Source organism: Nilaparvata lugens, chromosome 7 (genome assembly GCF_014356525.2).
Source record: "Nilaparvata lugens isolate BPH chromosome 7, ASM1435652v1, whole genome shotgun sequence".
Taxonomy (NCBI): Eukaryota; Metazoa; Arthropoda; class Insecta; order Hemiptera; family Delphacidae; genus Nilaparvata; species Nilaparvata lugens.
The window spans coordinates 64247242-64273481 of record NC_052510.1 but is presented as its reverse complement, the minus strand read 5'-3'; the positions used below and the strand labels follow the sequence as shown (position 1 = coordinate 64273481).

At 33.9% G+C, this 26240-nt stretch overlaps 1 protein-coding gene across 1 annotated transcript in view; it reads left to right on the top strand.

Annotated features, from left to right (window-relative positions):
• LOC120352255 (Bardet-Biedl syndrome 2 protein homolog) overlaps positions 1–21977 on the top strand; it is a 40133-nt gene extending 18156 nt beyond the window's left edge. Inside the window, exons 7-11 of the mRNA XM_039432026.1 lie at positions 698–754; positions 2938–3123; positions 9597–9763; positions 19098–19246; positions 21594–21977. Of these exons, the coding sequence (XP_039287960.1) occupies positions 698–754; positions 2938–3123; positions 9597–9763; positions 19098–19246; positions 21594–21694 (660 nt within the window). The 3' untranslated portion in view covers positions 21695–21977. The remainder of the gene's footprint in view (positions 1–697; positions 755–2937; positions 3124–9596; positions 9764–19097; positions 19247–21593) is intronic.
• The last annotated feature ends 4263 nt before the right edge of the window (positions 21978–26240 follow it).

The window sequence follows — 26240 nt, the reverse complement described above, 5'->3', positions numbered from 1 at the left end:
CCAATTGTATTGCTATCCTTGTCTATCATTCAACAAAGCGGATAGCGCTATCTCTTTCTCGCTGTGCTCTGTTGCCAGATCGTCTTTCAACAATGTAGAATTAATAATTCATCAACAAAATATTTCATCTTAATTATGTAAATTCATTATGAAATTATTAAAAAATATAACTTCTCGCTTAATAAAATATAATTGATTATTTTAAACGTGTATGAACAGTTAATGTCACATCAATAAACCTGTATCAGCTACCGTCATGTTTTGTAATACCATAGAGAAACAATAGCGTAAGTAGATATCCCATGGTATAGGGCGTTTATGTCGCAACTTTTACTGTTATCTCAAGCCGATTATTGACAATTTCTACTGTTTTGACCGGGTAAGAGTGTATGAGCGGCACAATATGAGAGACTACCAGCGTCATAAAGCTTCACAGGAAAAAACTGCGTGTACTGTTAGCTTGAGATAACAGTAAAAGTTGCGACATAAACGCCCTATACCATGGGATATCTACTTATGCTATTGTTTCTCTATGGTAATACATAAATCCCTTGGAGACTTTTACATAGTATTTTTGAATGTTATCAGTGGTGTTTTCTCAATCATTTCAAATATTTTATTAGATATCTCAACGAAATATTTGTCAAATCAATTTTTGGAAAATGTGTGTTGAATTCAAAGTTTTCCCTCATTTCAGGCCAACACAAGATTTCTAACTGAAATATCCACATGCCAGACATCTAACCAGCACAAGGTAGAATATATATTTTCCATTCTTCTATATTTTTTTATTTTATAGATTTATTTATTTATTTATTGGATCTATAGAGCAAACAAATATTCAAAATTGAGCAAGCAGGAATTCAGAAAAAAATGAATAATGATAGAAAGTGATTACTGTAATTAAACATTTAAGTAGCCCTATTAAAATACCGTTCTCTATTATTTATAAATATTATGATAGGTAGTCTATTATGGAATAAAGTTTGATCTGATTTCAGAGTGATTTTTATTTGAATTGTATCTTGAAGTTTTAATTTGTATTTTTTACAATTTGGCAGCGTATGCGGGCATGCAAATCTGTAACTTATTTAAGATTCATTCGAGTTCTCTTAAAAATTCTTGGTTTGATCGAATGTGTCAAGTGGAAATTTAATTTAAATATAAAGAAAAATAAAAATCTCAGTACCCTTTTTGAATTATTTTATCACAACATGTTTCAACATTGATGCCATTTTCAAATTATCACTCTAGTCTATTTTTCTTTATATTTATATTACAAGTAGCCCTAACAGAAAAGAGGAAATTTAATTTTTGTTTTCTGAAATAAACCTACTCAACTTCACAGAACCTATATAATAGAGAAAAAGTTAATAGCAGTAAGTAATATATAATTGTTAGCTCAATATATTCGCATACTATTGTGTTTAATACCTCATACATAATGTTTTGTGTAATATATCAATATGTTCGCTTACTTAGTAATTAGTCACATTTATAAAATTTATCTGCATCCAAATAGAATACCGGGTGTTTCAAAAAGAATGACCCAATTTTTTTTAAACAGATATATTTATTTTTAAAATGGTGCACACAAACCAATTTTACATCAAATTACTCACATAATTATCAAGTTTTTGATGATGTATTATAAGTGTTTTATGTGCCCCCCATTTGAGGCTCGGGCGACATCTAGACGGTAGCCAAATTCATCCCAGACTGTTGGCAAGATGTCTGTCTTCTCGGACTGTAGCTACTGCATCAGTTATCCTGGTTTTCAGCTCCTCAATGTGAAGTGCTAAGGAAGGGACATAAACACGATTAAGGCTGTGCAAAGGCTAAGAATAAACTTTCTACTGGTGATATTTTTCAAAGATTTTCGATTTGTATATCATCAAGCTATCAAAATGAGAAAGTTTTCTCAGGAAAACATTTTTTTTCGATCATGACTTTTTGAGATATGAGCGCCTAAAGTTTAAATTTTTGGGACAGAGCATTTCAAATTCGGTAAGAGATAAATCCATGAGATTTAAAGGATTGATTCTCCATGGTATTGTTGATCTAGTAAAATACAAATTTTCTGAAAATATCAATTTTTGAGAAATTATTCAATTTACTACAAATGACCAAACATGACTTTTTGTTGAGTTCATCCCTTAGCACTTGATATTGAGGAGCTAAACACCAGAATAACTGATGCAGTAGCTACAGTCCGAGAAGACAGACATCTTGCGAACAGTCTGGGATGAATTTGGCTACCGTCTAGATGTCTTCCGAGCCTCAAAAGGAAGGCACAAAGAACACACTTATAATACACATCATCATAAACTTGGTACTTCTGTGAGTAATTTGATGTAAAATTGGTTTCTGTACACCATTTTTTAAAATAAATATAACTAACTTTTAAAAATTGGTTAAAAACTGGACAACCAGGAAGATGGCGGACCTGCCGAAAGATCTCGTTGTCACAGAGAGTGATTTACTCATTTATTGTGAAAAATTCTGACTGCTTCTTTTTAATAGCAAAAAGTTATTCAATAATAAGCAGTTCGTGATGGAAAACAACATTGAAGGATAAATATAACTTGATAAGAAAACAAGGATATTGTCAAATTTCACTAAAAATCCTTGTTTTCTTATTATATGGAGAGATTTTACAACATCACCATCATTGGGTAATTTGAAACACCCGGTGTAGTTGGGCGGGGTTGCAAATACAATAATAAAAGCTAGCTAACATATTATTAGGAAATATGTTTCCCTATATAAAGGTCATCTTCCAGTTGTAATATTCCAGTTTTTAACGGCGCTTTTGAATTGTCTTGAGTTATCTGTTATCTTGATGTGCACAGAAATATTGTGGAGTTTTGGTGCTTAATTCTCTATGTATTTTATTTATTAATTATTTATCTATCTGTTTATGTATTATTTTGGCAGGGAGGCCACATAGTGCTAGCTCTATCCACCAACAATTTGACAGTAATCAGAGCAGTGACTGTGTTCGCCGAGGGCATTTTCAACGGCGAGACATTCGTCGTGCATCCTAGTCTCAATGAAGTGAGCACCTCCCTCTCTGTCCCCTTGGCTCCTCCGAAGGACAACCCTCTTGACATTCATATCAGGGTGAGTATAATCCGTTCAAATTCAATTCAAAGTATTCCCTCCAAAATTCAACAGCTACAAAGTTTGTTACAGTATGAAAATGAAAATCATCGAATTTTCATCTAGCTGTTTACTCTGTTGTCAATATTTGCAGTAGAAGAAGTCTTCCGGGTGATTTACAGCATTTAATTGGGATTTTCGTTTATAATAAAAATGGATTTTTTTTTAAAGTATGAAAATGAAAATCATCGAATTTCCATCTAGCTGTTTACTCTGTTGTCAATATTTGCAGTAGCAGAAGTCTTCGGGGTCATTTACAGTATTTGATTGGGATTTTCGTTTATAATAAAAATGGAATTTTTTTAAAGTATGAAAATGAAAATCATCGAATTTCCATCTAGCCGTTTACCCCGTTGTCAATATTATTTGCAGTAGCAGAAGTCTTCGGGGTGATTTACAGCATTTAATTGGGATTTTCGTTTATAATAAAAATGGAATTTTTTTAAAGTATGAAAATGAAAATCATCGAATTTCCATCTAGCCGTTTACCCCGTTGTCAATATTATTTGCAGTAACAGAAGTCTTCGGGGTGATTTACAGCATTTATTGGGATTTTCGTTTATAATAAAAATGAAAATTCGAAAAGTCTTTATTAGACGGAGTTAGGACTTTGAAGACCTCTCTACCACTCAACTTCGACATTACAGATTCAATTAAATAAATAATTCAGTGTAACTTACTACAATAAATAAAATTGCAGTAAATAATATCGCTACAAAATAGTAGACCTCGCGCAGTTATAAACCTCCTCTGTCCATACTGTTATTGACAAATCCGTATACCCCTTTCATAGGTAGTCAGTGGGATAAAAAATGAAATGACAGTTCATCAGAGTAAATTCTGTCCTGTCCTATCGTATCGGCGAGATATCGGTGTGAAAACGACTAATAGCTGTTGGGGTTGGTGTATCAAAAATGGTACATATACCAAATTTTATCCAAATCGGACAATAACTGCGACTGTAACTGCGGTACAAACAAACAGACAAAAGCCGATCGAGTCGAAACTAACATCAAAAGCTAATCTCCTTCAAGACATACTGGCAACAGGACAGCCCGAGTTCAAATCAGTGAAAGGTCGAGAGAAAATACCATGTTATTTTCAGTTATTAATTGCATGCAACTAATAGTCGACACAACAGAAGATTTTTTACTAAGTTACATTGAGATATTAATTGCATGCGTCAATGCATTGATTTATGATGACTAATTTATTCTATAATCTGATTTTTACTGTAATATTGCACTACAGAATAGATACTGTGATTGCACTACCTCCGTAAACAGTCTGCTTCAGACCGCATTTTCAGAGTTGGCATTGTATAGATACAATTCATTAATTTTATATTTTATTTATCAAAGATATCAAACAGCGCACTATATGGACACAAAATAATTAATTAAGAATGAATATGAATTAAAAACATATGAGAGAATTGGGTGAATGAACTATTTCGAATAATTAAATTATAAACATAACTAAAAAAAAGTGCGAGATAAATTTCTTTTAACACGGCTCTTTCTCAAAGACAGAGAGGTCCGATGCTCTATCTTCCACTAATCTCTCCCACTACCCAGCAGCATTCTCCTTCTTTTGTGTCTGTGTGAGAGAGCTTTGTAACGCTTCGCTCCCCTCCACTGGCAATGTTCCAAAGTGATATGTTTGTGTATCTTACGGAGATGTGTTCATCACAAGAACCTGAAGCGAAATGACACGGCGCATCCAATTATGCGCAGGATGTCCGTCTGTGACTATGCTACAAACTGTGGAGGGAGAATTGGGTTTCTCCTCTTCATGTTAAAAGTAATTTATCTCGCACATTAGTACCTTTGACTATAGACAGACTTTTGTCTATAGTCAAAGCTAGTATCCTTGTAATTTTTCATTAAAATTATACACCTTCCAAATATCCATGAAGAGGTAATCCCATTGCTAAACCGATGGGTTTGGAACCCACTTAAAACTGTAGGTCCATTCATTTCTCATATTCATCCGCCTCATTACCCACGCACTGCCTTGAGCTCATGTGAGCATCACCCTCAGCAAAACAAACCTTCTTGTTTGTAAATAGTTTTGTTATTCAAAGTTTTGAAATATAATAGTTTATAGTTTTGTAATAAATATAATAGTTAATAGTTTTGTAATTCAAAGTACGGTGTAGTTATGATTTATGCAAGATTTTTCCAGTGCCAAAAATATGTTCATCTATGTGTGTATAAATTCATCTCTTCAACTGGACCTATAGTGAGGTTCACGTTATAATGGCAGTGAAGAAAAATAGGAGAAAAACGTTGCCGATCCTCTGTCTTGTCAATGTCTTCAAAAGACGGTAGCTGATAGAAGTTTATTGATGTAATATTAACGGTTCAGTCTCGTTTAAAATAATAAATTATATTAATTTTATTAAGCAAGAAATTATATTTTCAATAATATCAAAATGAATTTTCATAAATAAGATGAAATGTTTTGTTTATTGATTATTAATTCTACATTATTGAAAGACGATTTGGCAACAGAGCAAAGCGAGAAAAAGAGTACCAACCGCTTTGTTGAATGATATAGAAGGATAGCAATAACATTGCTAATCAAACAGTGCCATTATAACGTGGACCTCACTATAGATGCATTATACTGAAATAAAGTATTTTGTTAGATTATATTATTCTATAAAAATTTTGATGTAGAATTTCCAAAAAACCTTGTATGTACGTCGACGCGCAATTAAAAAAGGAACATACCTGTCATGAAAATCAATTACCGCGTTTCGCCGTAAATGCGCAACATATAAACATTTAAACATTAAGAGAAATGCCAAACCGTCGACTTGAATCTTAGACCTCACTTCGCTCGGTCAATTAAGTTATAAGGTTAGGCGCACACCAGTTAGTCAAGACAAGTCAAGACACGTTTAGTCACAACACTTCACAAAGTTGCTTATGAAGACATGTCTAATTGCAATGACTAATCAGTGTGAGTTTCGTCATGAGCAACAATGTGAAGTACTGTGACTAAACGTGTCTGATCATGTCTTGACTAATCGGTGTGTGACCAACCTTAGGCTGGGCGCACACCAGTTAGTCAAGACAAGACAAGACAAGACATGATCAGACACGTTTAGTCACAATACTTCACATTGTTGCTCATGATGAAACGCACACTGATTAGTCGTTGCTATTAGACATGATATCTTCATAAGTAACTATGTGACGTATTGTGACTGATCATGTCTTGTCTTGACTACCGTAACTGGTGTGTGCTTAGCCTTACAATGATGAATGATATTTAGTAATATTAGCTGGGAAATTGTTGATTTTATTTTGAATTGTCTGTTATTATTCAACCACAGTTATTGGTCAAGTTGTGAAAACGTTTGATTTGAGATAGCTCCACAAACAGAAAATCGCAGGTGCACAGATCATGGGACCAGGAATATCCCAGATGAGATGTTACAGCAATCGTTCAGGAATCTCAACACAGATTTCAAGAGTGTACTCGTTCAGGAGGAAGCCATCTTGAAGAAGTAATATTGTCAAAAAGTGATAGATGTTATTAATAATTCTCAAACGGCAAGTCTTGAACTTTTCATTAGAATAAGAATAAGAATATTTTTATTGCCGTTAAACAAACTTGATTGTAATAGGCTACGTCAAAATACAGTAAGTTTTTTTTTAAATAATATACATACATATAATTAAATATTCTTTTCTTACAGTTACGTTGAAAAGTGGCCATTGCTGCACTGATTACAGAACGCAAAGAATCACTTTTCCGCTCTAGTGCGGGAAAAATTTTTCTGCACTCCAGATTTGCAACATGGCAACGCAAAATACTTAGTAGGTTATATGGAGCAACAGTGCAGCAAAATCAAAATGAAGTTGGTAACAGTGACTGCTGTGGCTGCTATAGTGAGCAGACGTGCAACGAAGCACAACGCGCTAATTATTATTCATTATATATTATAACCAAGGACAACGAGGACTTTAGGATTTTAGGATTGAGGTTTTTATCAATAATAAAATTACACAGAAAAACATTTGATGGATTTCAGGCAATTTTACCCATAATTATCCACTTTTCATATTCAATGGTAACTGTAGGAAAAACTTAATGGCTTTTTAATTTTAGATTTCAGCCTCAGACAAAATCATATAGAACCTAAATTATACATTGGCTGTGATCCTGTAGAAAATACAGACTCTGTTAATTTACTTGGTCTAGAGATAGATTCAAAAATTTTATGGGATTTGCACATTGAAAAACTAATTAATTCTGTGAGTAAGGGGCTGTTTGTTTTGAGAAATATGGTGAGATTAGTGCCCGTATCGGTCTCAAAAATGGTTTATTTTGCCTTATTTTATTCACATGTGTCATATGGTATAGAGTTGTGGGGTGGTTGTGCTAATATACACTTCCAAAAAATATTCAGGCTTCAAAAAAGAGCAATACGTTACCTGGCTGGCCTCAGTTTCAATGATTCGTGTAGAGATGCTTTTGTAGACTTGAAAATTCTAACACTCCCATCAGTTTACATATTATATAAACTCTTGATTTTCACACATAGAAACATTTCCACATTCAAAACACAGGCTGATTCACATAACTACAACACAAGGGGGAAAAATAGACTAGCCATACAACAACACAGATTGAAAATCTATGAGAAACTACCAACCTATCTAGGAGCAAAGTTACATAATAAATTACCCCCTGAATTGCAAACCTTGTCTGACATTAAAAAATTCAAGAGAGATTTGTACACTCTTCTCATTTCCAAGGCGGTGTATAGCTTGGAAGAATTTAACAGTTTTATGTCTTGACTAGTTTATAATTAAAAGTAGGCTAAATACTGTGTAGTCTAGAGTTTTAAGAATTGTTGACATTTTGTAATATGTATTTGTATTGCTGCTTGTGACGATATTCAACTGTATAATGTTCACATTTGCTGTGTTGAATAAAGAAATATTATTATTATTATTATTATTATTATTATTAATGTGAAATACGTGCGCAAAGTTCCTCTGCTGCACTCAAGAAACCATTCCGCCCTCGCCTTAAACGTTTCTTTCGGTGCAGCAAACTGTCACTTTGCGCACTAGTTGCACAAATAACTATAATAATACAATAAATAATATAATATTATCTATAATGAAATACAATCTAATTCTTTAGAGATTATTATTTTTGAATTGTATTTGTGTCAGATACTAGGTATTCATTTATATTATAAAAAGGGTGGTTCTTCAACCATCTATTTAAAACATGTTTAAAAGCTTTTTCCGGCAGATTCCGCACCCATAAAGGAAGTTTATTGAACATCAGTCGTCTCTGTTAAAGATGACTCTTGTGAGTTTTTGATTATCTAATTTGAGGAATAGCAAGATCTGATCGATTTCTCGTGTTATATGAGTGTCCAATACTGTCATAGTTATAGAGATTATTTTTTACTTGCATTAAATTGTTATATAGATGTATAATTGGCACTGTCATGATTTGAAATTTTACAAAACTGTCTCTACATGATTCTCTTGGCTGAAGATTGTCAATAATTCTTATTACTTTGTTTTGAAGAATGAGTACCTTTGTGGCAGTGCTACTATTTCCCCAGAGTATAACTCCATATGCTAACAAGGAATGAAATAGACAAGAATCAGCTGTTGAAAGTACATCTGAACTTACACAGTATTTCAATTTCCTCATAAGATATGTCACTCTAGACAGTGTTCTGCACAACATATTTACTTGCTCCCTCCATGTTAATTTACTATCAATATAAAGACCTAGAAGTTTAACAGCTTGATTTTCATTTTCATTATTCAGTGAGAAATATATTAGTTCTGTTTTATCATCATTAATTACAAGTTTATTCGCTTCAAGCCAGGTTTTGGATACTTGTATACATTTGAATAGCTTTGTCTTAACACCTGACATATTCTTATGAGAGCACATTAATGTAGTTTGAATAAAATCATTTTTTCCCTTTAGAAATTATATTTATCAATCAGTTTTAATGATTTTTCATAATTAAAATGAAATATTTTGTTAATAAATTATTAATTCTACATTGTTAAAAGACAATCAATTATAGAGCTATTTCATTCGTCAAGGGAAATTGTTTCCAATTATTAAATAATAAATTTTGCTAATTGAGATTAAGTATTTTGTTAATTAATTATATTCCTACATTGTTAAAATTAGAAAAAAACGAGCGGTAAAAGTTGTGGAGCTAGAGAAGGATAGAGCTTATATGCTTTTTCGAATGATAGACAAGGATAGCAACACCAATCTTAATCAAATAGTGCCTTTATAACGTGGACCTCACTATTTATAGTGAATGGTGTATGAGCTAGCATTGATTCAGTAAATTTATTATTCAATAAATTCTCATTATTGATCCGATAAATTTAGTTGTATTCAAAGAATTTATTTTTTGGCAGACGTATGCGGAATTTCCGAAGGCGTTTGACCAGTTGAAAGATTCCCTTAACAGAGTTGCCGAGTTGCAACAAAATGCAACCAAGATGGCTGCCTCGGTTGCAGATAGCTCCAATTTGATACGCAGTCTTGTGGTACAAGCCGAGGATGCTAGACTATTGCAATGCTTGTAAGTTACATCTATTTTTTTGTTATACATACAATAAGTTCATCATCAAAATGATAGGGAGAGAAAACATGAGGTAACCTTGTGCTATTCCTCTCCCAATTTTAGATAAGGTTACACATAGTCCGAAATAGGTTAAGTATTCTAGTTCACTTCACAAAATTATCAGTCCCTTAATTATTTTCACAGAGTATAATATTATAGTAAACTATAATATAACTAGTAGTTCTGTGAACAGTAGACCTCACGCAGTATTCTCATCCACAAGTACCTGATTGAAACTATAGACCTTATGGAAATACAGCAATAGACTGGCTTCTCTACACATCTGTGTAATCACTTGCCAGCTGATTTATGATGAATAATTCTATAGTCTGATTTTTACTCTAATATTGGCGTATGAAGGAGGCTCCTTTTTCCTTTTATATTATCCTTGAAATGCAAAATTTCAAAAAACCTTGTATATACGTCGACGCGCAATTGAAAAAGGAACATACCTGTCAAATTTCATGAAAATCTATTACCGCGTTTCGCCGTAAATGCGCAACATATAAACATTTTAAACATTCAAACATTTTAACATTAAGAGAAATGCCAAACCGTCGACTTGAATCTTAGACCTCACTTCGCTCGGTCAATTATAGTAATCTATAATACAGGATGACACAGAAAAACGGGAACTTTTGAAAACGCTATAAAACATTAGTGGGAAGGGCAAAAATGATTTTATTCAATTAATGTAAGTTCAAGCAAGTTCAAGACTTGCCAAAAAATCATTAATAGCTTAGCTATCACTTTTTGACTATTACTTCTTCAAGATGACTTCCTCCTGCACGAATAACACTCTTGAAATCTGTGTTGAGATTCCTGAACGATTGCTGCAACATTTCAACTGTGATATTGTTAGTTTCATTTTGAATTGTCTGTTATTATGATTCAACCACAGTTATTGGTCAAGTTGTGAAAACGTTTGATTTTAGATAGCTCCACAAACATAAAATCGCAGGTGGACAGATCATGGGACCAGGAAACGCAGATGTTGCAGCGATCAATGAGGAAACGTCTACACAGGTTTCAAGAGTGTATTCGTTCAGGAGGAAGCCATCTTAGAGAAGAAATTGTCAAAAAGTGATAGATGTTATTAATAATTCTTGAGTGGCAAGTCTTGAACTCCACATTAGTTTAAATAAAATAATGTTTGCCCTTCCCACTAATGTTTTATGGCATTTTTAAAAGCTCTTGTTTTTCCGTGTCACCCTATATAATAAAGGAAAGAATCGGCTTATAAATGTAGTGGATGGGAAAATACACGAATGGCGCATCATCAAGTCTCAACTATTTGACTGATCAACTTGAAATTTTCCAATTGATTGTCAATTTACCGAGGATGGTTATAGGTCTGTATTAATTTCTTCAAGGTGTCAGTAAGTAAAAAGTTTTTGATGAGATCCTTGCAGAGCACGGGTTACCTGCTAGTATTAATATAATACCAAATTTTCTCTCAATTTTTCAAGTTTGAATTATGATTTACAAAACATAAGTTATATAGTGCCGGTTGCACGAAAGCCGGTTAAATTTTAATTGTGATTAATTCCATGAGAACCAATCAGAGAAGCCGTCTTTTAAAAAGGTCTTCTCTGATTGGTTCTCGTGAAATTGATCACGGTTGAAATTTAATCGGCTTTTGTGCAACTGGGCCCTATATTTTCAAACACATAATTGACCGAGCGAAGTGAGGTCTAAGATTCAAGTCGACGGTTTGGCAATTCTCTTTATGTTTAAATGTTTATATGTTGCGCATTTACGGCGAAACGCGGTAATAGATTTTCATGAAATTTGACAGGTATGTTCCTTTTTAAATTGCGCGTCGACGTATATACAAGGTTTTTGGAAATTTTGAATTTCAAGGATAATATATTATAAAAGGAAAACGGAGCCACCTTTATTAGTATTTAGAGTAAAAATCAGACCATAGAATTATTATTCTATAGTTAAATCAGCTGTCGAGTTTATTATAAATTGCATGCCATGACGCATGCAATTCAATATCTCAATGTAACTTGGTAAAAAATCAGCTGTTGTGTAGACTATAAATTGCATGCCTCATTGAATGCTATTTTATGCTCTATTAAATGAACTATTGATTGCGTGCAATAATGCATGCAATTAATAACTAGTGGTTCTGTGAACAGTAGACCTCACGCAGTGTTCTCATCCACAAGTACCTGATTGAAACTGTAGACCTTATGGAAATACAGCAATAGACTTGCTTCTCCACACATCTGTGTAATCACTTGTCAGCTGATTTATGATGAATAATTCTATAGTCTGAATTTTACTCTAATATTGGCGTATGAAGAAGGCTCCTTTTTCCTTTTATATTATCATTGAAATGCAAATTTCCAGAAACCTTGTGTATACGTCGACGCGCAATTAAAAAAGGAACATACCTGTCAAATTTCATAAAAATCTTACCGCGTTTCGCCGTAAATGCGCAACATAAAAACATTTAAACATCTAAACATTAAGAGAAATGCCAAACCGTCGACTTGAATCTTAGACCTCACTTCGCTCGGTCAACTAAGATAACATAGTATTGTCTATCGAACTTTCTCTGCTTTGAACTCGGGCTGTCCTGTTGCCAGTATGTCTTGAAGGAGATTAGCTTTTGATGTTAGCATTTTTTATACACCAACCTCAACAGCCATTAGCCGTTTTCACACCAATATCTCGCCGACACGACATACAGACAGGATTTACTCTGACAGTATATAAGAGGAGGCTGCGGTTTATAACTGCGCGAGGTCTACTGTTCACAGAACTACTAGTTATAGCACTTCAGAAAGTATACTCCATGGGTGTATAACATGTCTGTAGCTTTTTCAAAATAGATTCTTGATATAAGACTACATTCAGTTCGGCTCGAGCCGTGGTGATAGAAGGAGTGTTTTCGTGGCTGCTCTGTTCAGATAAGATAGGCCTGACTGTTTCTGATTCTGCTTGTAGAGATTAATGTTGTTCATTGTTTTTCGTAGCATTTCCTAACCTAGAAAGTATTTGTTTAAAATTATTAACAATATTCCAATAATCTATAAATGTCAAATGTAATAAATTAATTCAACTCTAATATATATTTTTTAATTTCCTAACATATCATTAGTTTCAACTTTCACTTTATCCGTTACATAAGTAGCTTAAACTCATCAATTACCTTTTTAACACTGAACTTTTCAAATAACTATTCCTAGAACAAATTGATCAATTTACAATTCCTAAACCCAGATAATCATATCAATTAAACGTATCACAATATTTTCTCCGTAGTAAATGTTTTTCTAAACCTTAGTCCTACCATAAATAAAACTGAAAATTGTATTAGTAAACCGATAACTTTATAAATTCTCTAGTTTCTAAACCTATCCTTTTTTCTGTTTCATAAGAAATCCATTTTTTACATTCCTTTTTGCTTCTTGATTTCCTAGAGGAGAGCTTATTCTGTATCATAGATAATCATAATTATTGACACACGGGTTGAAATAGATCTGCAGAATCGGCGGGCTGCTCTGTAAGATTTGTGAACATTGCATCCTGTTATAGTCGCTCTTAGCCGGATCCAGACGGGGTACGAGCGATTTGAGGACAGACTGTTTCATAGAATTTTCACCTGTGTTTACTGAAAGTTAAAGACTTGTTTTCTGTTGAAAATTCACTAGAGCTGATTCCTTCTTTTTTGACTCTTCTTTGTATTTCTGCTGATATATTTAACTGTTTCTCTATTTATTCAGCATAGCTCTCACCAGATTTCCTTTTCCTTCCCAAATCATCTCTGACTTATCTTCAAATAATAGACTTTAATATAATATCGTTATATTAATCAATTCACCTAAATATTGCCATTCAAACAACGCTAACAACTATACGGTTGTTGATTTTCTCTCTTTCAAACAGCTTATTTTTTCTCAAAAAAGTAGCATAAAAATTCTTAGTAAAATTTAGTTTTCTTAATTTAGTCGTTTACAGTTAATTTAATTACTCATTTTCACGTGTAATAGAACATTGTCACTATATCTTCAATCCGTAAATCTTACAAAAAATACTGACTAAAACTTTAGTAATTTGGAATAACCACCTTTTTCCTTAACGATTATAGAATAATACTTCCAAATTGAACAAAATACTAAACACTAATACAAAATAAGGCAAGGTTTATTTTGAGGGATAACTATTAACACTAATACAAAATTGAGAGCTGAAATAATCTTTTTTCTATAGGAATTTATCTCAAATTATTTAAATCTGTTTTTTCAGTATAGAGCTTTTAGGGTGTTTCTACGAAGGAAGTGGAAGTCAGGGGTAGAAAATTTAGACACTTGGCATGGAAAAAATTGAAAAATTTTTGACTCAGCAAAGAAAGCCAGGGCTAATTTTTAAAGGCTATAGATATAGACGAGATACTCGTCGAGCTGATGACAGTGTGGTATGGCGTTGCTTGCAACGGTCTTGCTCAGCTACTGTGAGAACTAACTTGAGCGAATCGGAAGTCTTGAAAGCTGAGGGTGTCCATGGCCATTCGCCTACAAAATCTTCCGAAGCTAATATCAGCATGCTGAAATCACCAATCAATGTGGAGAAGGTGAATATTGATAAGCAAAATATGTGTGACTCGAATAGTCCTTACTCACCTGTAAGAGGTGGAGAATTTATTAAGATAGCCACAAAAAATGCTGCCGTGAATACACCTTCATATAGAGGAAATTCTTCATCACCTCGTATGCTACCCTTGGATGAATCTCTTAGAGAAGTTGAGCTTCAGCAGCAAAGAGATGATATTATTGCTCATTCTATGAGTCTTCAGATAGAGTTAGAGTCTTGCAGGAAGGAGAAGGATTTCTTATTACAGTCGCTCCAGGAGAAAAAAATTGAGATCGAATTAGCCCTTCGAAATAAAGCATGCTTGGAACAGGAGAATGAATATCTTAGATCGAGAAATACCGAAATGATCACCACAATTGAAGTTCTAGAGGCGGATAATACTCTTATGAGAGCCGAAAATAAATCGCTCAAACTTGAAACAGTAGAACTAAAAAATTTCTATTCACCTGGAGATATCAATGCATCTGTCGACTATGATGACCTAAGACTAGAAAACTCTTTCAATGCTCTTGTCCAAACTGCTAAATCGAGTTTGTCTGAAGTAAGTAAATATAAAGATACAGAGTCTCGAACAAAAAATACTTCTTCCAGTGTTGATAAAACTGAGAAAAAAGATAAGAGAGTGGGACATGATAACGAAAGTATATATGAAGTGAATGATCCACACACAATTAAAAGGCAATCGAGCTCACAAACGAAAGAAAATAATGAAATTAACTCTCATAAGAAATCCATCAATAAAAATAGGATATTGGTATTAGCCGATAGTCATGGAAGGAAAATCTGGAAATTTATTGGTAATAAGCTTCCTAATTATGACGTCCAGGTCTTTTTCAAACCTAATGCTACAATGGAACGGGTAATTGAAGGAGTTGAAAAGCAAATTGAGAATTTTGGTTCAAGTGATTTTCTGATAGTTATGGGTGGCACAAATGACATTGGAGCTCAAACGTCACGAAGTGTAAATAAATTCAAGAAAGTACTTGATATTTTGGTTCCTATGAGTCTCAAAACCAATCTTATCATGACCACCATACCACATCGCTTTGACAGACCTCAACTTAACCAGACAATTGACGAGATAAATGACGCTATTCATAAACACCAATAGCAGTACAAGGAAAAATTCGAAGAGAATAAGGATGTGTTTTATAAATGAGAGATTGAGGCGAGCAAACTTCACCCGACATGGGCTTCACCTTAATGGATCAGGATACAATATACTGTGTACTAGACTGGCGGAATTGGTTGAGAATAAATCACCATGCAGAAGTGTAGATAAGAAAGAGTCTTTTTTAATGAGGTGGCTGAAGAGGAATGTGAGGGATTGATCTCTTCGAGTAGAGTCTCTCAGTTTGATGAGCTTCCAGAAGAGACTATAGATAAACGCCGAATCGGAGCCTCTTCTTGGCAAGCTCTGATCAACAGACCATGTAGAAAGACTATTAAAGTTATTCACCAAAATGTCGACAGTATTATGAATAAGATGGATAGATTGGACATACTATTGGAAGATGAGTCTCCTGATATCCTGGTCATTACGGAGCATGCTTTGAGAGACTTTGAAATTAAAGACTTAAATCTGAATAATTACACCCTAGCATCTTGCTATTGTAGAGACAAAAAAAGAAAGGGAGGAGTAGCAATATTTATTCATAAAAATTTCAATGAGTACTTAAAAAATAGTGAGGTTTTGCCAGTGTCAAATGCAGAATTATTATGTGTTGAAGGAGATATAGAAGTGACTGGAATAAAGTTAAATCTTTCCTCTCGAAACTTGATTGTGGTTGGAATTTATCGACCCCCAAATGGAGTCTTTGAAACTTTCATTGCTAATCTTGATTCTCTGATGGACAGAATGTCAGTTAGTTCAAATGATTCTATTGTTCTACTTGGGGATATAAACGTGAATTTTCTGTTGGACAGTATTAAACGCTCAAGAATCACGGAAATTTTGACTCAGTATGGTCTCTCACACACAATTGACCAGGTAACCAGATTGAAAAGCGGTACATGTATCGATAATATATTTACAAACATTTCTCCTTCACATTACTCCACTCAGGTAATTCATACTTTCTTATCGGATCATGCTGCCCAATGCATTGACATTTCTGCTGGAGGTACATCTGAAACTGATAAAGCAGAGAGGCCAAACAATAAATTCAAGTCATTGATTAACGATTGCTCAGATGCCAATATTGATCTTCTCAGGCTACATTTATCCAACGAAACATGGAGTAATGTTTATGAGGAATGTGACACAAATGAAAAATTCAATCGATTTCATTCAACTCTCCTTCACCACTTTAATGTGTGTTGTCCTCTGAGATCCAAAAAAAACTTCAAGAATAAAAAGAGTGGCATAAAAGGTAACTGGATAACTCAGGAGTTGGAGCAAATGCGCCTATATCTGAACATGGCTACCCAAAGGATGAAGGCAGGACAAGAGGTGGATATGAGTGCAATAAATAGAATTAAAAAACATTATGATGCGGCGGTTGTCACAGCAAAGAAAAACTTTTACGGCGATTTTATTTCTAAATCTGACAACAAATCCAAAAGTTGCTGGAACGTGATCAATAGCTTCAGAGTTGATGGGAGCAGAACTACAAGTCAGTCCGGGATTGCTGAAATTAAAGTTGATGATGAGATGATTAGAAATCCAAGTGAGATAGCAAAGATGTTTAATGAGCATTTTGTGTCAGTGGGAATGCAAACTGAAAGAGAGAGATTGAAAAGCAGTGCTAGAGAAGGATTTGCGAATAGTATGCCTGAACCAAACCATAATATGTTTCTCTCTCCAACAAATGCATATGAAGTTCTCTCCATCATTAAGAGTATAAAATCTAAGCGAAGTAAAGGTTATGATGGATTATCTATGAGTGTAATTGAAAAATGTATTAGCGAGCTAATTTCCCCTCTCGTCAACATCATAAACTCAATGCTTGAACAGGGAGTTTTCCCAGATCGCCTGAAAATCTCTAAAGTCACTCCTATCTATAAAAAAGGAGATAAAACGAATATCGCTAATTATCGACCCATCTCAATTCTGCCCGCCCTCTCAAAAATTTTCGAAAGAATAATCCATATAAGATTAACTAGCTATTTGTTCAAATTCAAGCTTATTCCTTCCTATCAATATGGTTTCGTCAAGGGGAGATCGACTATTGGTGCAGCAATAAATCTGTATGAGAGAATATTAGATGAATTAGATAAAGGAAATTACTCCTCGGCTGTTCTCTTAGACCTCTCGAAGGCCTTTGATTGTGTCGATTTCAAGGTCCTGCTGATTAAATTGCGAGGCCTGGGAGTGAGAGGTATCCCCTACCAACTATTGGAATCATACATAACTGAACGCATTCAGTATGTCACCATATCTTCGACCTCTGGAGAAGTTTCCTCTTCCAAAATGAAACTTAAATTTGGCGTCCCTCAGGGTTCAATCCTGGGCCCGCTACTCTTCCTTCTGTATATTTCTGATGTTCATTCAGCGGTATCTGACAGAGTTCACTTGACACTATATGCTGACGACACAACTCTTTTTTTCTCAGATAAAGATGTGAATAATTTTGAAATAGACATGAACATCTCCACAAATGCTGTTGTTCAGTATTTCAATGAAATCTGCTTATCAATTAATTCTACAAAAAGTCAAACTATCCACTTCAAATCTGCCGCTACTCTTCCTCAATTATGTATTGGAGAAGATGAAATTGAGTGCACGGATACAGTTAATATGTTGGGGGTGTACTTTGATGACAGGTTGACATGGACAATGCATGTTGATAATATTGTGAAGAAAATAAGTAAAAGTCTCTTCCTCTTAAGAAATCTTGCGAAGTATGTCCCACAAAACACCGTTAAAGTTGCATACTTCGCTACTTTTTACTGTTACCTCACATATGGTATAGAGCTTTGGGGTTGTACCACAAAGGAAAATATGCAGAGGGTCTTTGTACTACAAAAGAGGGCAATACGGTATATAGCGGGCCTTGGATTTAATCACCCCTGTAGAGATGCGTTCAGATCATTGTCGCTGCTGACGGTGCCTTCGATTTACATGTTTAGAATGATCATGCATACTGTAAAAAATAGAATGGACCTTACACTTATCTCCGATACGCACTCCTACAACACTAGAGGCAGAGACAACTTTGCGATTCAGCCGCATAGGAGGAAGCTTTTTGAGGGTAAGCCTAGTTACTCAGGCTGCAAATTTTATAATAAGCTTCCTATACATTTAAAGCGTGCATCCACCAGCATTCCTCTTAATAGATTTAAAACCGACCTTCAAAAATATTTTATAGACAAAGCCTACTACACGGTGCAGGAGTATTTGGAGGATCATTGAAGGAATCGCTACTATTTTAATTAGTAGACTATATTTATATTTGTAATAATTTGACGACGTTCAACTGTTTGCTTGTGTAATAATGAGTACACTGTGTTGAATGGATTGAATATCTATCTATATCTATCTATCTATCTATCTATCTATCTATCTATCTATCTATCTATTCTAATGTTTTCATTATGGATGAGTATTACTTTATTTCTCCTAATACAATCATTAATAATATAGTATAGTTATAATAGTAGATGGTAGTAATTAATATACTATTAGAATAGTAATTTTTCATGAATCTTTAGCATTGAATCTTGAAATTCTTGTTTTTTTAAGGAAAGACATGAGAGAATTCTACACAGAACTGTATCAGGTGAATGAGGAAATGATTAACACTCACACTGTGAGAAGAACCAATCACGAACAACTTCTCGAGTGTTTGAGGCAGATTAATCTGATCATCCAGCAGGCAGCTAGACTGAGAGGTGAACAATATTCTTACAAATAAAATAGATTATTTTATCCTTGTTGGTTATCCATCTTGTTTTCACTATTATAACTATTGTATTTTAATATAACTTTAAAGTGAGAAAACACTCACATTCTTTGGTGTGGCGACGACCGTTTCGTGCTGGTGTTGCACATTTTCAAGCCCGACAGAAACTAAAGTATTTAAGGTTATGAGGGTGAGTATTTGGTCAGAGTGGGGGTGGAGGGGAGTTTTGGCGGTTGATGAAGGTGATTTAAATGAGTTTGTCGAACAGGGTGTGGGAAGAAAAGTTGATTTGATCATTGAGAATATTGTTTGGCTGTTGTTTGGTGTACTTGTATATTTCAAACTGTTCCAGTACATTTAATTTTCTGTTTTTGTGGGAATAGTGGAGTATTTCAAGGTTATTGTCTATGTCAGATTGCATACAGAACCACAAATTCACTCAATAAGCTCTTCTGTGCCAACAACAACACACAACAACCCCTCAACCTCAACCACCACAACCCCTCAGCAACATCACAATAGACCAGGAGTTTATAAACTAAATTTTACAGATTGCAGTAAATTCTACATAGGAAAAACAGCCAGAAATTTCAACATATAAGATTCAAAGAGCACACAAGAGCCATCACCCACCCTTCCTCCCATTCCACCTTTGCAGAACACATTATCTCCACTGACCACACACACCCTGACATAAACAATAACCTTGAAATACTCCACTATTCACACAAAAACAGAAAATTAGATGTACTGGAACAGTTTGAAATATACAAGTACACCAAACAATATTCTCAATGATCAAATCAACTTTTCTTCTCACACCCTGTTCGACAAACTCATTTAAATCCACCTCCATCAACCGCCAAAACTCCCCTCCACCCCAACTCTAACCAAATACTCACCCTCATAACCTTAAATACTTGACTTTTTGTGAAGTTGAGAAGTTGATATTGTGGTAATTATTCATATAGAATGAAAAAGACTAAGATATTGTCAAAAAACCACTGATTTATTGAAATTAGAAAGACCGGTTTCGGTTATTACACCATTGTCAATCTCTGATAAACTAAAACTAAATACAAGAGCAGCAGAATTTATACTCATCTGCTGCTCTTGTATTTAGTTTTAGTTTATCAGAGATTGACAATGGTGTAATAACCGAAACCGGTCTTTCTAATTTCAATAAATCAGTGGTTTTTTGACAATATCTTAGTCTTTTTCATTCAAATGAATACTTGAGTTTCTGTCGGGCTTGAGAATGTGCAATACCAGCAAGAAACGGTCGTCGCCACACCAAACAATGTGAGTGTTTTTTCACTTTAATGTTATATTAAAATACAGTAGTTGCAGATTATTTATGTTGAAAATGACACTGCTAATGTAATAATATTGGTAGATGAAATACTATAGTGAGGTCCACGTTATAATGGCAGTATTTTATTAACATTGATGTGTTCGTGCCATGTCTTTTCGAAAAGCCACGGCAATTTTCTGACTCCAGCTGTTTAAAGTCTAGAACTTAGCTAAATCCCGAGCTCAGAAACCTTATAGCTCTTACCTCGAGCCCTTAATTAGGTAGGTGCACACAGATCGTCATCGGACGGACGGCACGCATCGGACGGATCGGATTATTATATTTGATGCATTGTTTCCAATTGGAGTGCGCATACCTATACGAATGCGGATAGGTATGCGCACTCCAATTGAAAACAATGCATCAAATATAATAATCCGATGCGTGCCGTCCGTCTGATGACGAACTGTGTGCGTCTACCTCTAAGCTGCGTTTACACCAAAGTTATTAACAAAATGTTGATAACTTAATCTTCATAGATTATATTGGATTGAACGGAACTTGACAAACACATATGTTCATCACGTGTATGATAAGATATGTTCAATCTAATAGAATCTATGAAGATTAAGTTATTAACATCTCGTTAATAACTTTGGTGTAAACGCAGCTTTAGACTGTTGATAATCAATATCAATAGTGTTTTTATTCTTTATTTTGTGAATTTATAGTTTGTTTCATGTTTTTAAGAAACTCCTATTATTAATCCATCCAAATTTAAAATTGTTTGTTTTATTCTAATTTATATTTTAGATTGTGATTTGGTGTAGAAATTTGAATGGACATAACCTATAATATTTGGACAATTTAAAACTAAATTAGGAAATTGAAGAAGTTTTAGGCAATAGCCTGTTTTTTCTTTTCCGATTCTTGTTTTTTTTTGCTAACCTTATAAATATTGTGTCTGATAATTTTCTTTAAATGGATTAATTAATTATTTTATTCGACTTCTAATAATAATTTCTAATCCTCTTTGTTTCAGTGGGGAAACCCAAGAGTGATATTGTCACCTACAGCCGTGCAGCCATCGCCAACAACAATATAAACGCACTTATCAAAATAATTAAAACCGGTGAAGTTTGATTAAAATCTGATTGATTGGTTCGGTTCAGATCTAACTACTGTTAAATTTAATCGATGTACGTGCAACCGGGAGTGAAAGTGTTTTAATTGTGACGACGAGTTTGATGATCACATGTAATAAAGTGTTACCATATTTGTTGAATATCTAATACATTTTTGTACAAATCTAATAAATGTGTAGGTGACGCTACAATACAGGGTGAGTTATTCACTGAAACATAAAATCTTTCCTTCACTCACAGATCAGAGAAATCACTCATCTTCAAATGCTTATAACTCAAGAATAGCAGTGAATTTCGCCAATGTGGTGACATATAATAATTATTGTTCCTCTCATCAAGTACTTTTATTCCTGAGAGTTTGAGCGATTTCAATTTTAGACCATTCTTGCAAAAATCCATGATGGATATTCCATTCATCATGAAGGGGCATCCCATTCATGGATTTCATGGAAATGCGAATCTCCCAGATTTGGTTGATATTCGGGCTATGAATAGAGGTTGACCTAACAAGTGTCGTGCTATAATATGAGACGTTTCGCTAAAATATTCGCTAGCAAATATTCAAATATATATCTCCAGAACGGTATTCTTGTATTCATTAGAGATCAGGAAAATAGTTTTTTTTTAATAAAAGAGGATTTTTCTCCATAAAGAATATTTTTTTTAAATAGAAATGAATTTTTTTATTAGAATAAAGTGGATTTTTTGACAATATATAAAGTCTCTTCAATTTTGTGAAATATTTTTTTCTTTATATAAGAAATTTACAAAATCACAAAACTAACTACTGTTAAATTTAATCGATGAAAAATCACAAGTGATGGAAGAAGCTGCAAGGACATTGCCAGCAGAATTGCCCAGGCTAAGATTGCCTTCAATAAGAAGAAAAATCTATTCACCTCAAAAAACATAAGTCTCGACGTAAGAAAAAACATGTTGAAAACGTATGTATGGAGTACTGCAACATATGGAAGTGAGGCGTGGACAATGGGGGTGAGAGAGGAAAGAAGATTGGCTGCATTCGAGGCATGGTGCTACAGAAGAATGATGAAGATCAGTTGGAGAGATATGATTACAAATGAGCAAGTTTTTGAAAGAGTGGGAGAGAACCGGAACTTCTTGAAGTGGATCAAGCAAAGAAGAGCACAGCTGATTGGCCACATCATCAGACATGACACTCTACTGACAAGGATAATGGAGGGAATGGTTGAGGGAAGGAATATGAGAGGAAGACCTAGGCTGGAGTATATGAAACAATTGCTACGGGATATGAGATGTGGATCATACTGCGAGCTGAAGCGGAAAGCGGACGACAGAAAAGCATGGAGAGCTGCTGCCAACCAGCCCTACGGCTGTTAACCCAAGAGATTGATTGATTGAGTACTTTATTTATGTAGATTACAATATATACTGGCTTATACACTTGTATACAATAGCTTACAATACAGCAAAGTTATAGATGAATTTACATAATATAGACTAAGAAAATAACTATTGAACTGTATATTATATGAAAAAGCAATTTGTAATATAATAACTATAGATAATAATCATATTGTTATGCATCTACATAAGAGAGAGAGAGATAAGAAATTTTTTGAGAGATTTTTGTGACAAGACTATTGCATTGGGGATGATAATGCAACAAGGTACCGTAGGTGATTAACATACTAGTAGTTCTGTGAACAGAAAACCTCACGTAGTATTCTCATCCACAAGTACCTGATTGAAAACTTTGTCGCCGATCCATAATATCAAGATATGAAGTTATCCAGGGCTGGAGATTGCAGATGAGGGCCTCCCTCAAAGCGGTAAGATTCCTCTGAGCGGTAATTAATTTTTCAACATTTGAATACACTGCAAAATAAAAAATATTTTTAGCCAAACAGAATAATATTGATACACTGAATAAAAAACAGATTCTAAGCCAACAAAGTAATGAATATACTCTGCAAATATAAAGTTGGCACAGTATGCTACACAAATCAATACACAGTTTTGGTTAATTCAAATTTAATTGCTATTATACACAGCACAAAAAGAAAATCGGAACAATTTATTTATTTCATTTAATTTCATCCACTGACCTACAAAAGGGGTATATGGATTTGTCAAATTTATACAAGAAAATGTAAGCTCTTAATCCTCTTAAACCTCCAATTTGGGGTTTGTAATATTTTTTTAAATGTATGAATTCAGGGCTACTTTCTTGTATTTATAGAATACAATTATAGTACCCTTAAAAATTAATAAAACAAGAATACAAATTGTAACTACTAGTTTCGGTGATTACACCATCGTCAGATTATAAAAATATTCATTGAACTCCTCCATCGAATCATATTCATCACTCCTCCATAGAGGCTTTTTCGAATAGTCAAGCTTGTTAGAGATATCTTGAAATACGGTAATCCGAACTATTTTAAAGATGATTTCAAATTTGTCTCTGAAGGTAGGAGGATAGATGCTTCACATACTAGAACCGGAGAAAGTACTTTAAGGATACCCAATCATCGAACTACTATTTTCACAAAATCCTTCTTAGTCAGTGCCTGTCGTGCATGGAATACACTTCCTGTTTCTATCAGGTCTATCGAGAGCCGAGCGAGCTTCATCCTGACTTTAAAAAAACATATTTTGGAACAAATGACTGAAACTGTCCGGCCCTAGAACGATCACATGACAAAAATCCCTCACCCATTCCACCAATATAACCTTTAAACCATGTTATAGAACGAATTATATATATATATATATATATATATAATATAAACTCATGCTATTTCAATTATCCACTGCATACTGCTGTATATTACTGAAAGTTGATAACCTGATCTACTTTCAGCCTACTTCATTTTATTAATCAATTATTTGATCTTATCTACCTATATAATTATTTTACTTTATCAATTTTCTGTTTTTTTTCTCTTTAATATTCATATTGCTTAAAACTTTTACAATATTCCCATTAATAAATAAATCCTCAGTTTAAATAACGAAATTAACGTTTTGGTAGAGAGTTAGTGGGGAGGATATTTTTAATATTCTTTCCGAAGAATGGACATTGATATGTTCAAAGCTCCGCCAATTTATGTAGATGCATAACAATATGATTATTATCTATAGTTATTATATTACAAATTGCTTTTTCATATCATATACAGTTCAATAATTATTTTATTAGTCTATATTATGTAAATTCATCTATAATTTTGCTGTATTGTAAGCTATTTTATATAAGTGTATAAGTCAGTATATATTGTAATCTACATAAATAAAGTACTCAATCAATCAATCGAATATGAACCAATAGAAAAAGACAGCAGCTCCGTTCTCAATTGAATTCTGAATTTCCTTCCTGATAATTCTTCCAAGTGGGATGGCAACTGGTTGTACATTCGAATACCTGATCTCCGTACACCTCGTTCATACATGCTACATCCTCTCTCAAGTTACTTCTGTATCTGGTCGAGTATCTATGAAATGCTTCACCTGTTTTTCACTTTTTGTGTAGTTGAGAAGTTGATATTGTGGTAATTATTCATATTAAATGAAAAAAACTATGAAATTTTGTCAAAAAACCACAGATTTATTGATAGTTAGAAAGACCGGTTTCAGTTATTACACCATTGTCAATCTCTGATAAACTAAAACTCTTAGGGCCGGTTTCCGAGCTCGGGATTTAGCTAAGTCCTAGACTTTAAACAGCTGGAGTCAGAAAATTGGCTTTCCAAAAAGGGGCGTGGTCGCAGTCATTTTCATAGTCACTTTTGAATTAAATTTTGAAAAACTTGAAAATTGAACAGAAAATAAAATTAAGAGAAAATAGTGTAAAGTTTCAGCTATTTTGAATTATTTAGGAATGTCTAATTTAGTCAAGGAAAAACGTTTCCAATTATAGAAATGAGAGAATAAAAACTATGACTACTGTTATAAAAGCTGCGACTACGCCCCGTTTTGGAAAGCCAATTTCCTAACTCCAGCTGTTTAAAGTCTAGGACTTAGCTAAATCCCGAGCTCGGAAACCGGACCTAAGAGTTTTAGTTTATCAGAGATTGAGAATGGTGTAATAACCTAAAACCGGTTTTTCTAACTATCAATAAATCTGTGGTTTTTGACAATTTCAGTCTTTTCCATTCAATACTTCACCTGTATTAAATTCTTGTATATGTTTTTATGGAGTAGATTGTTTCAAAAATATATCTGCTTGGGAGTGGAAGAATTTCAAGATCTCTGAAGTAGGGCCGACAACTTGTTCGTATTGATTCCCCAATCATCACCCTCAAGGCCCACTTCCGTAATCTGAACAGCTCCTACACAACACTAGAATTTCCCCAAACAACAATTCCGTAGATTAGGAGTGAGTGGAACAGAGAGAAATAAACACTTCTAAAAGTGCGTACAGATTTACGCGCCGCGAACATGAGCAATTCACTTTTAATCAGCTGATGCCAAGCTTTTTATATCTGTATCTTACCGTTTCTGTAAAAATACAGATATAGTCAGCTGATTAAAAGTGATTTACTACTACTACTACTCATTGA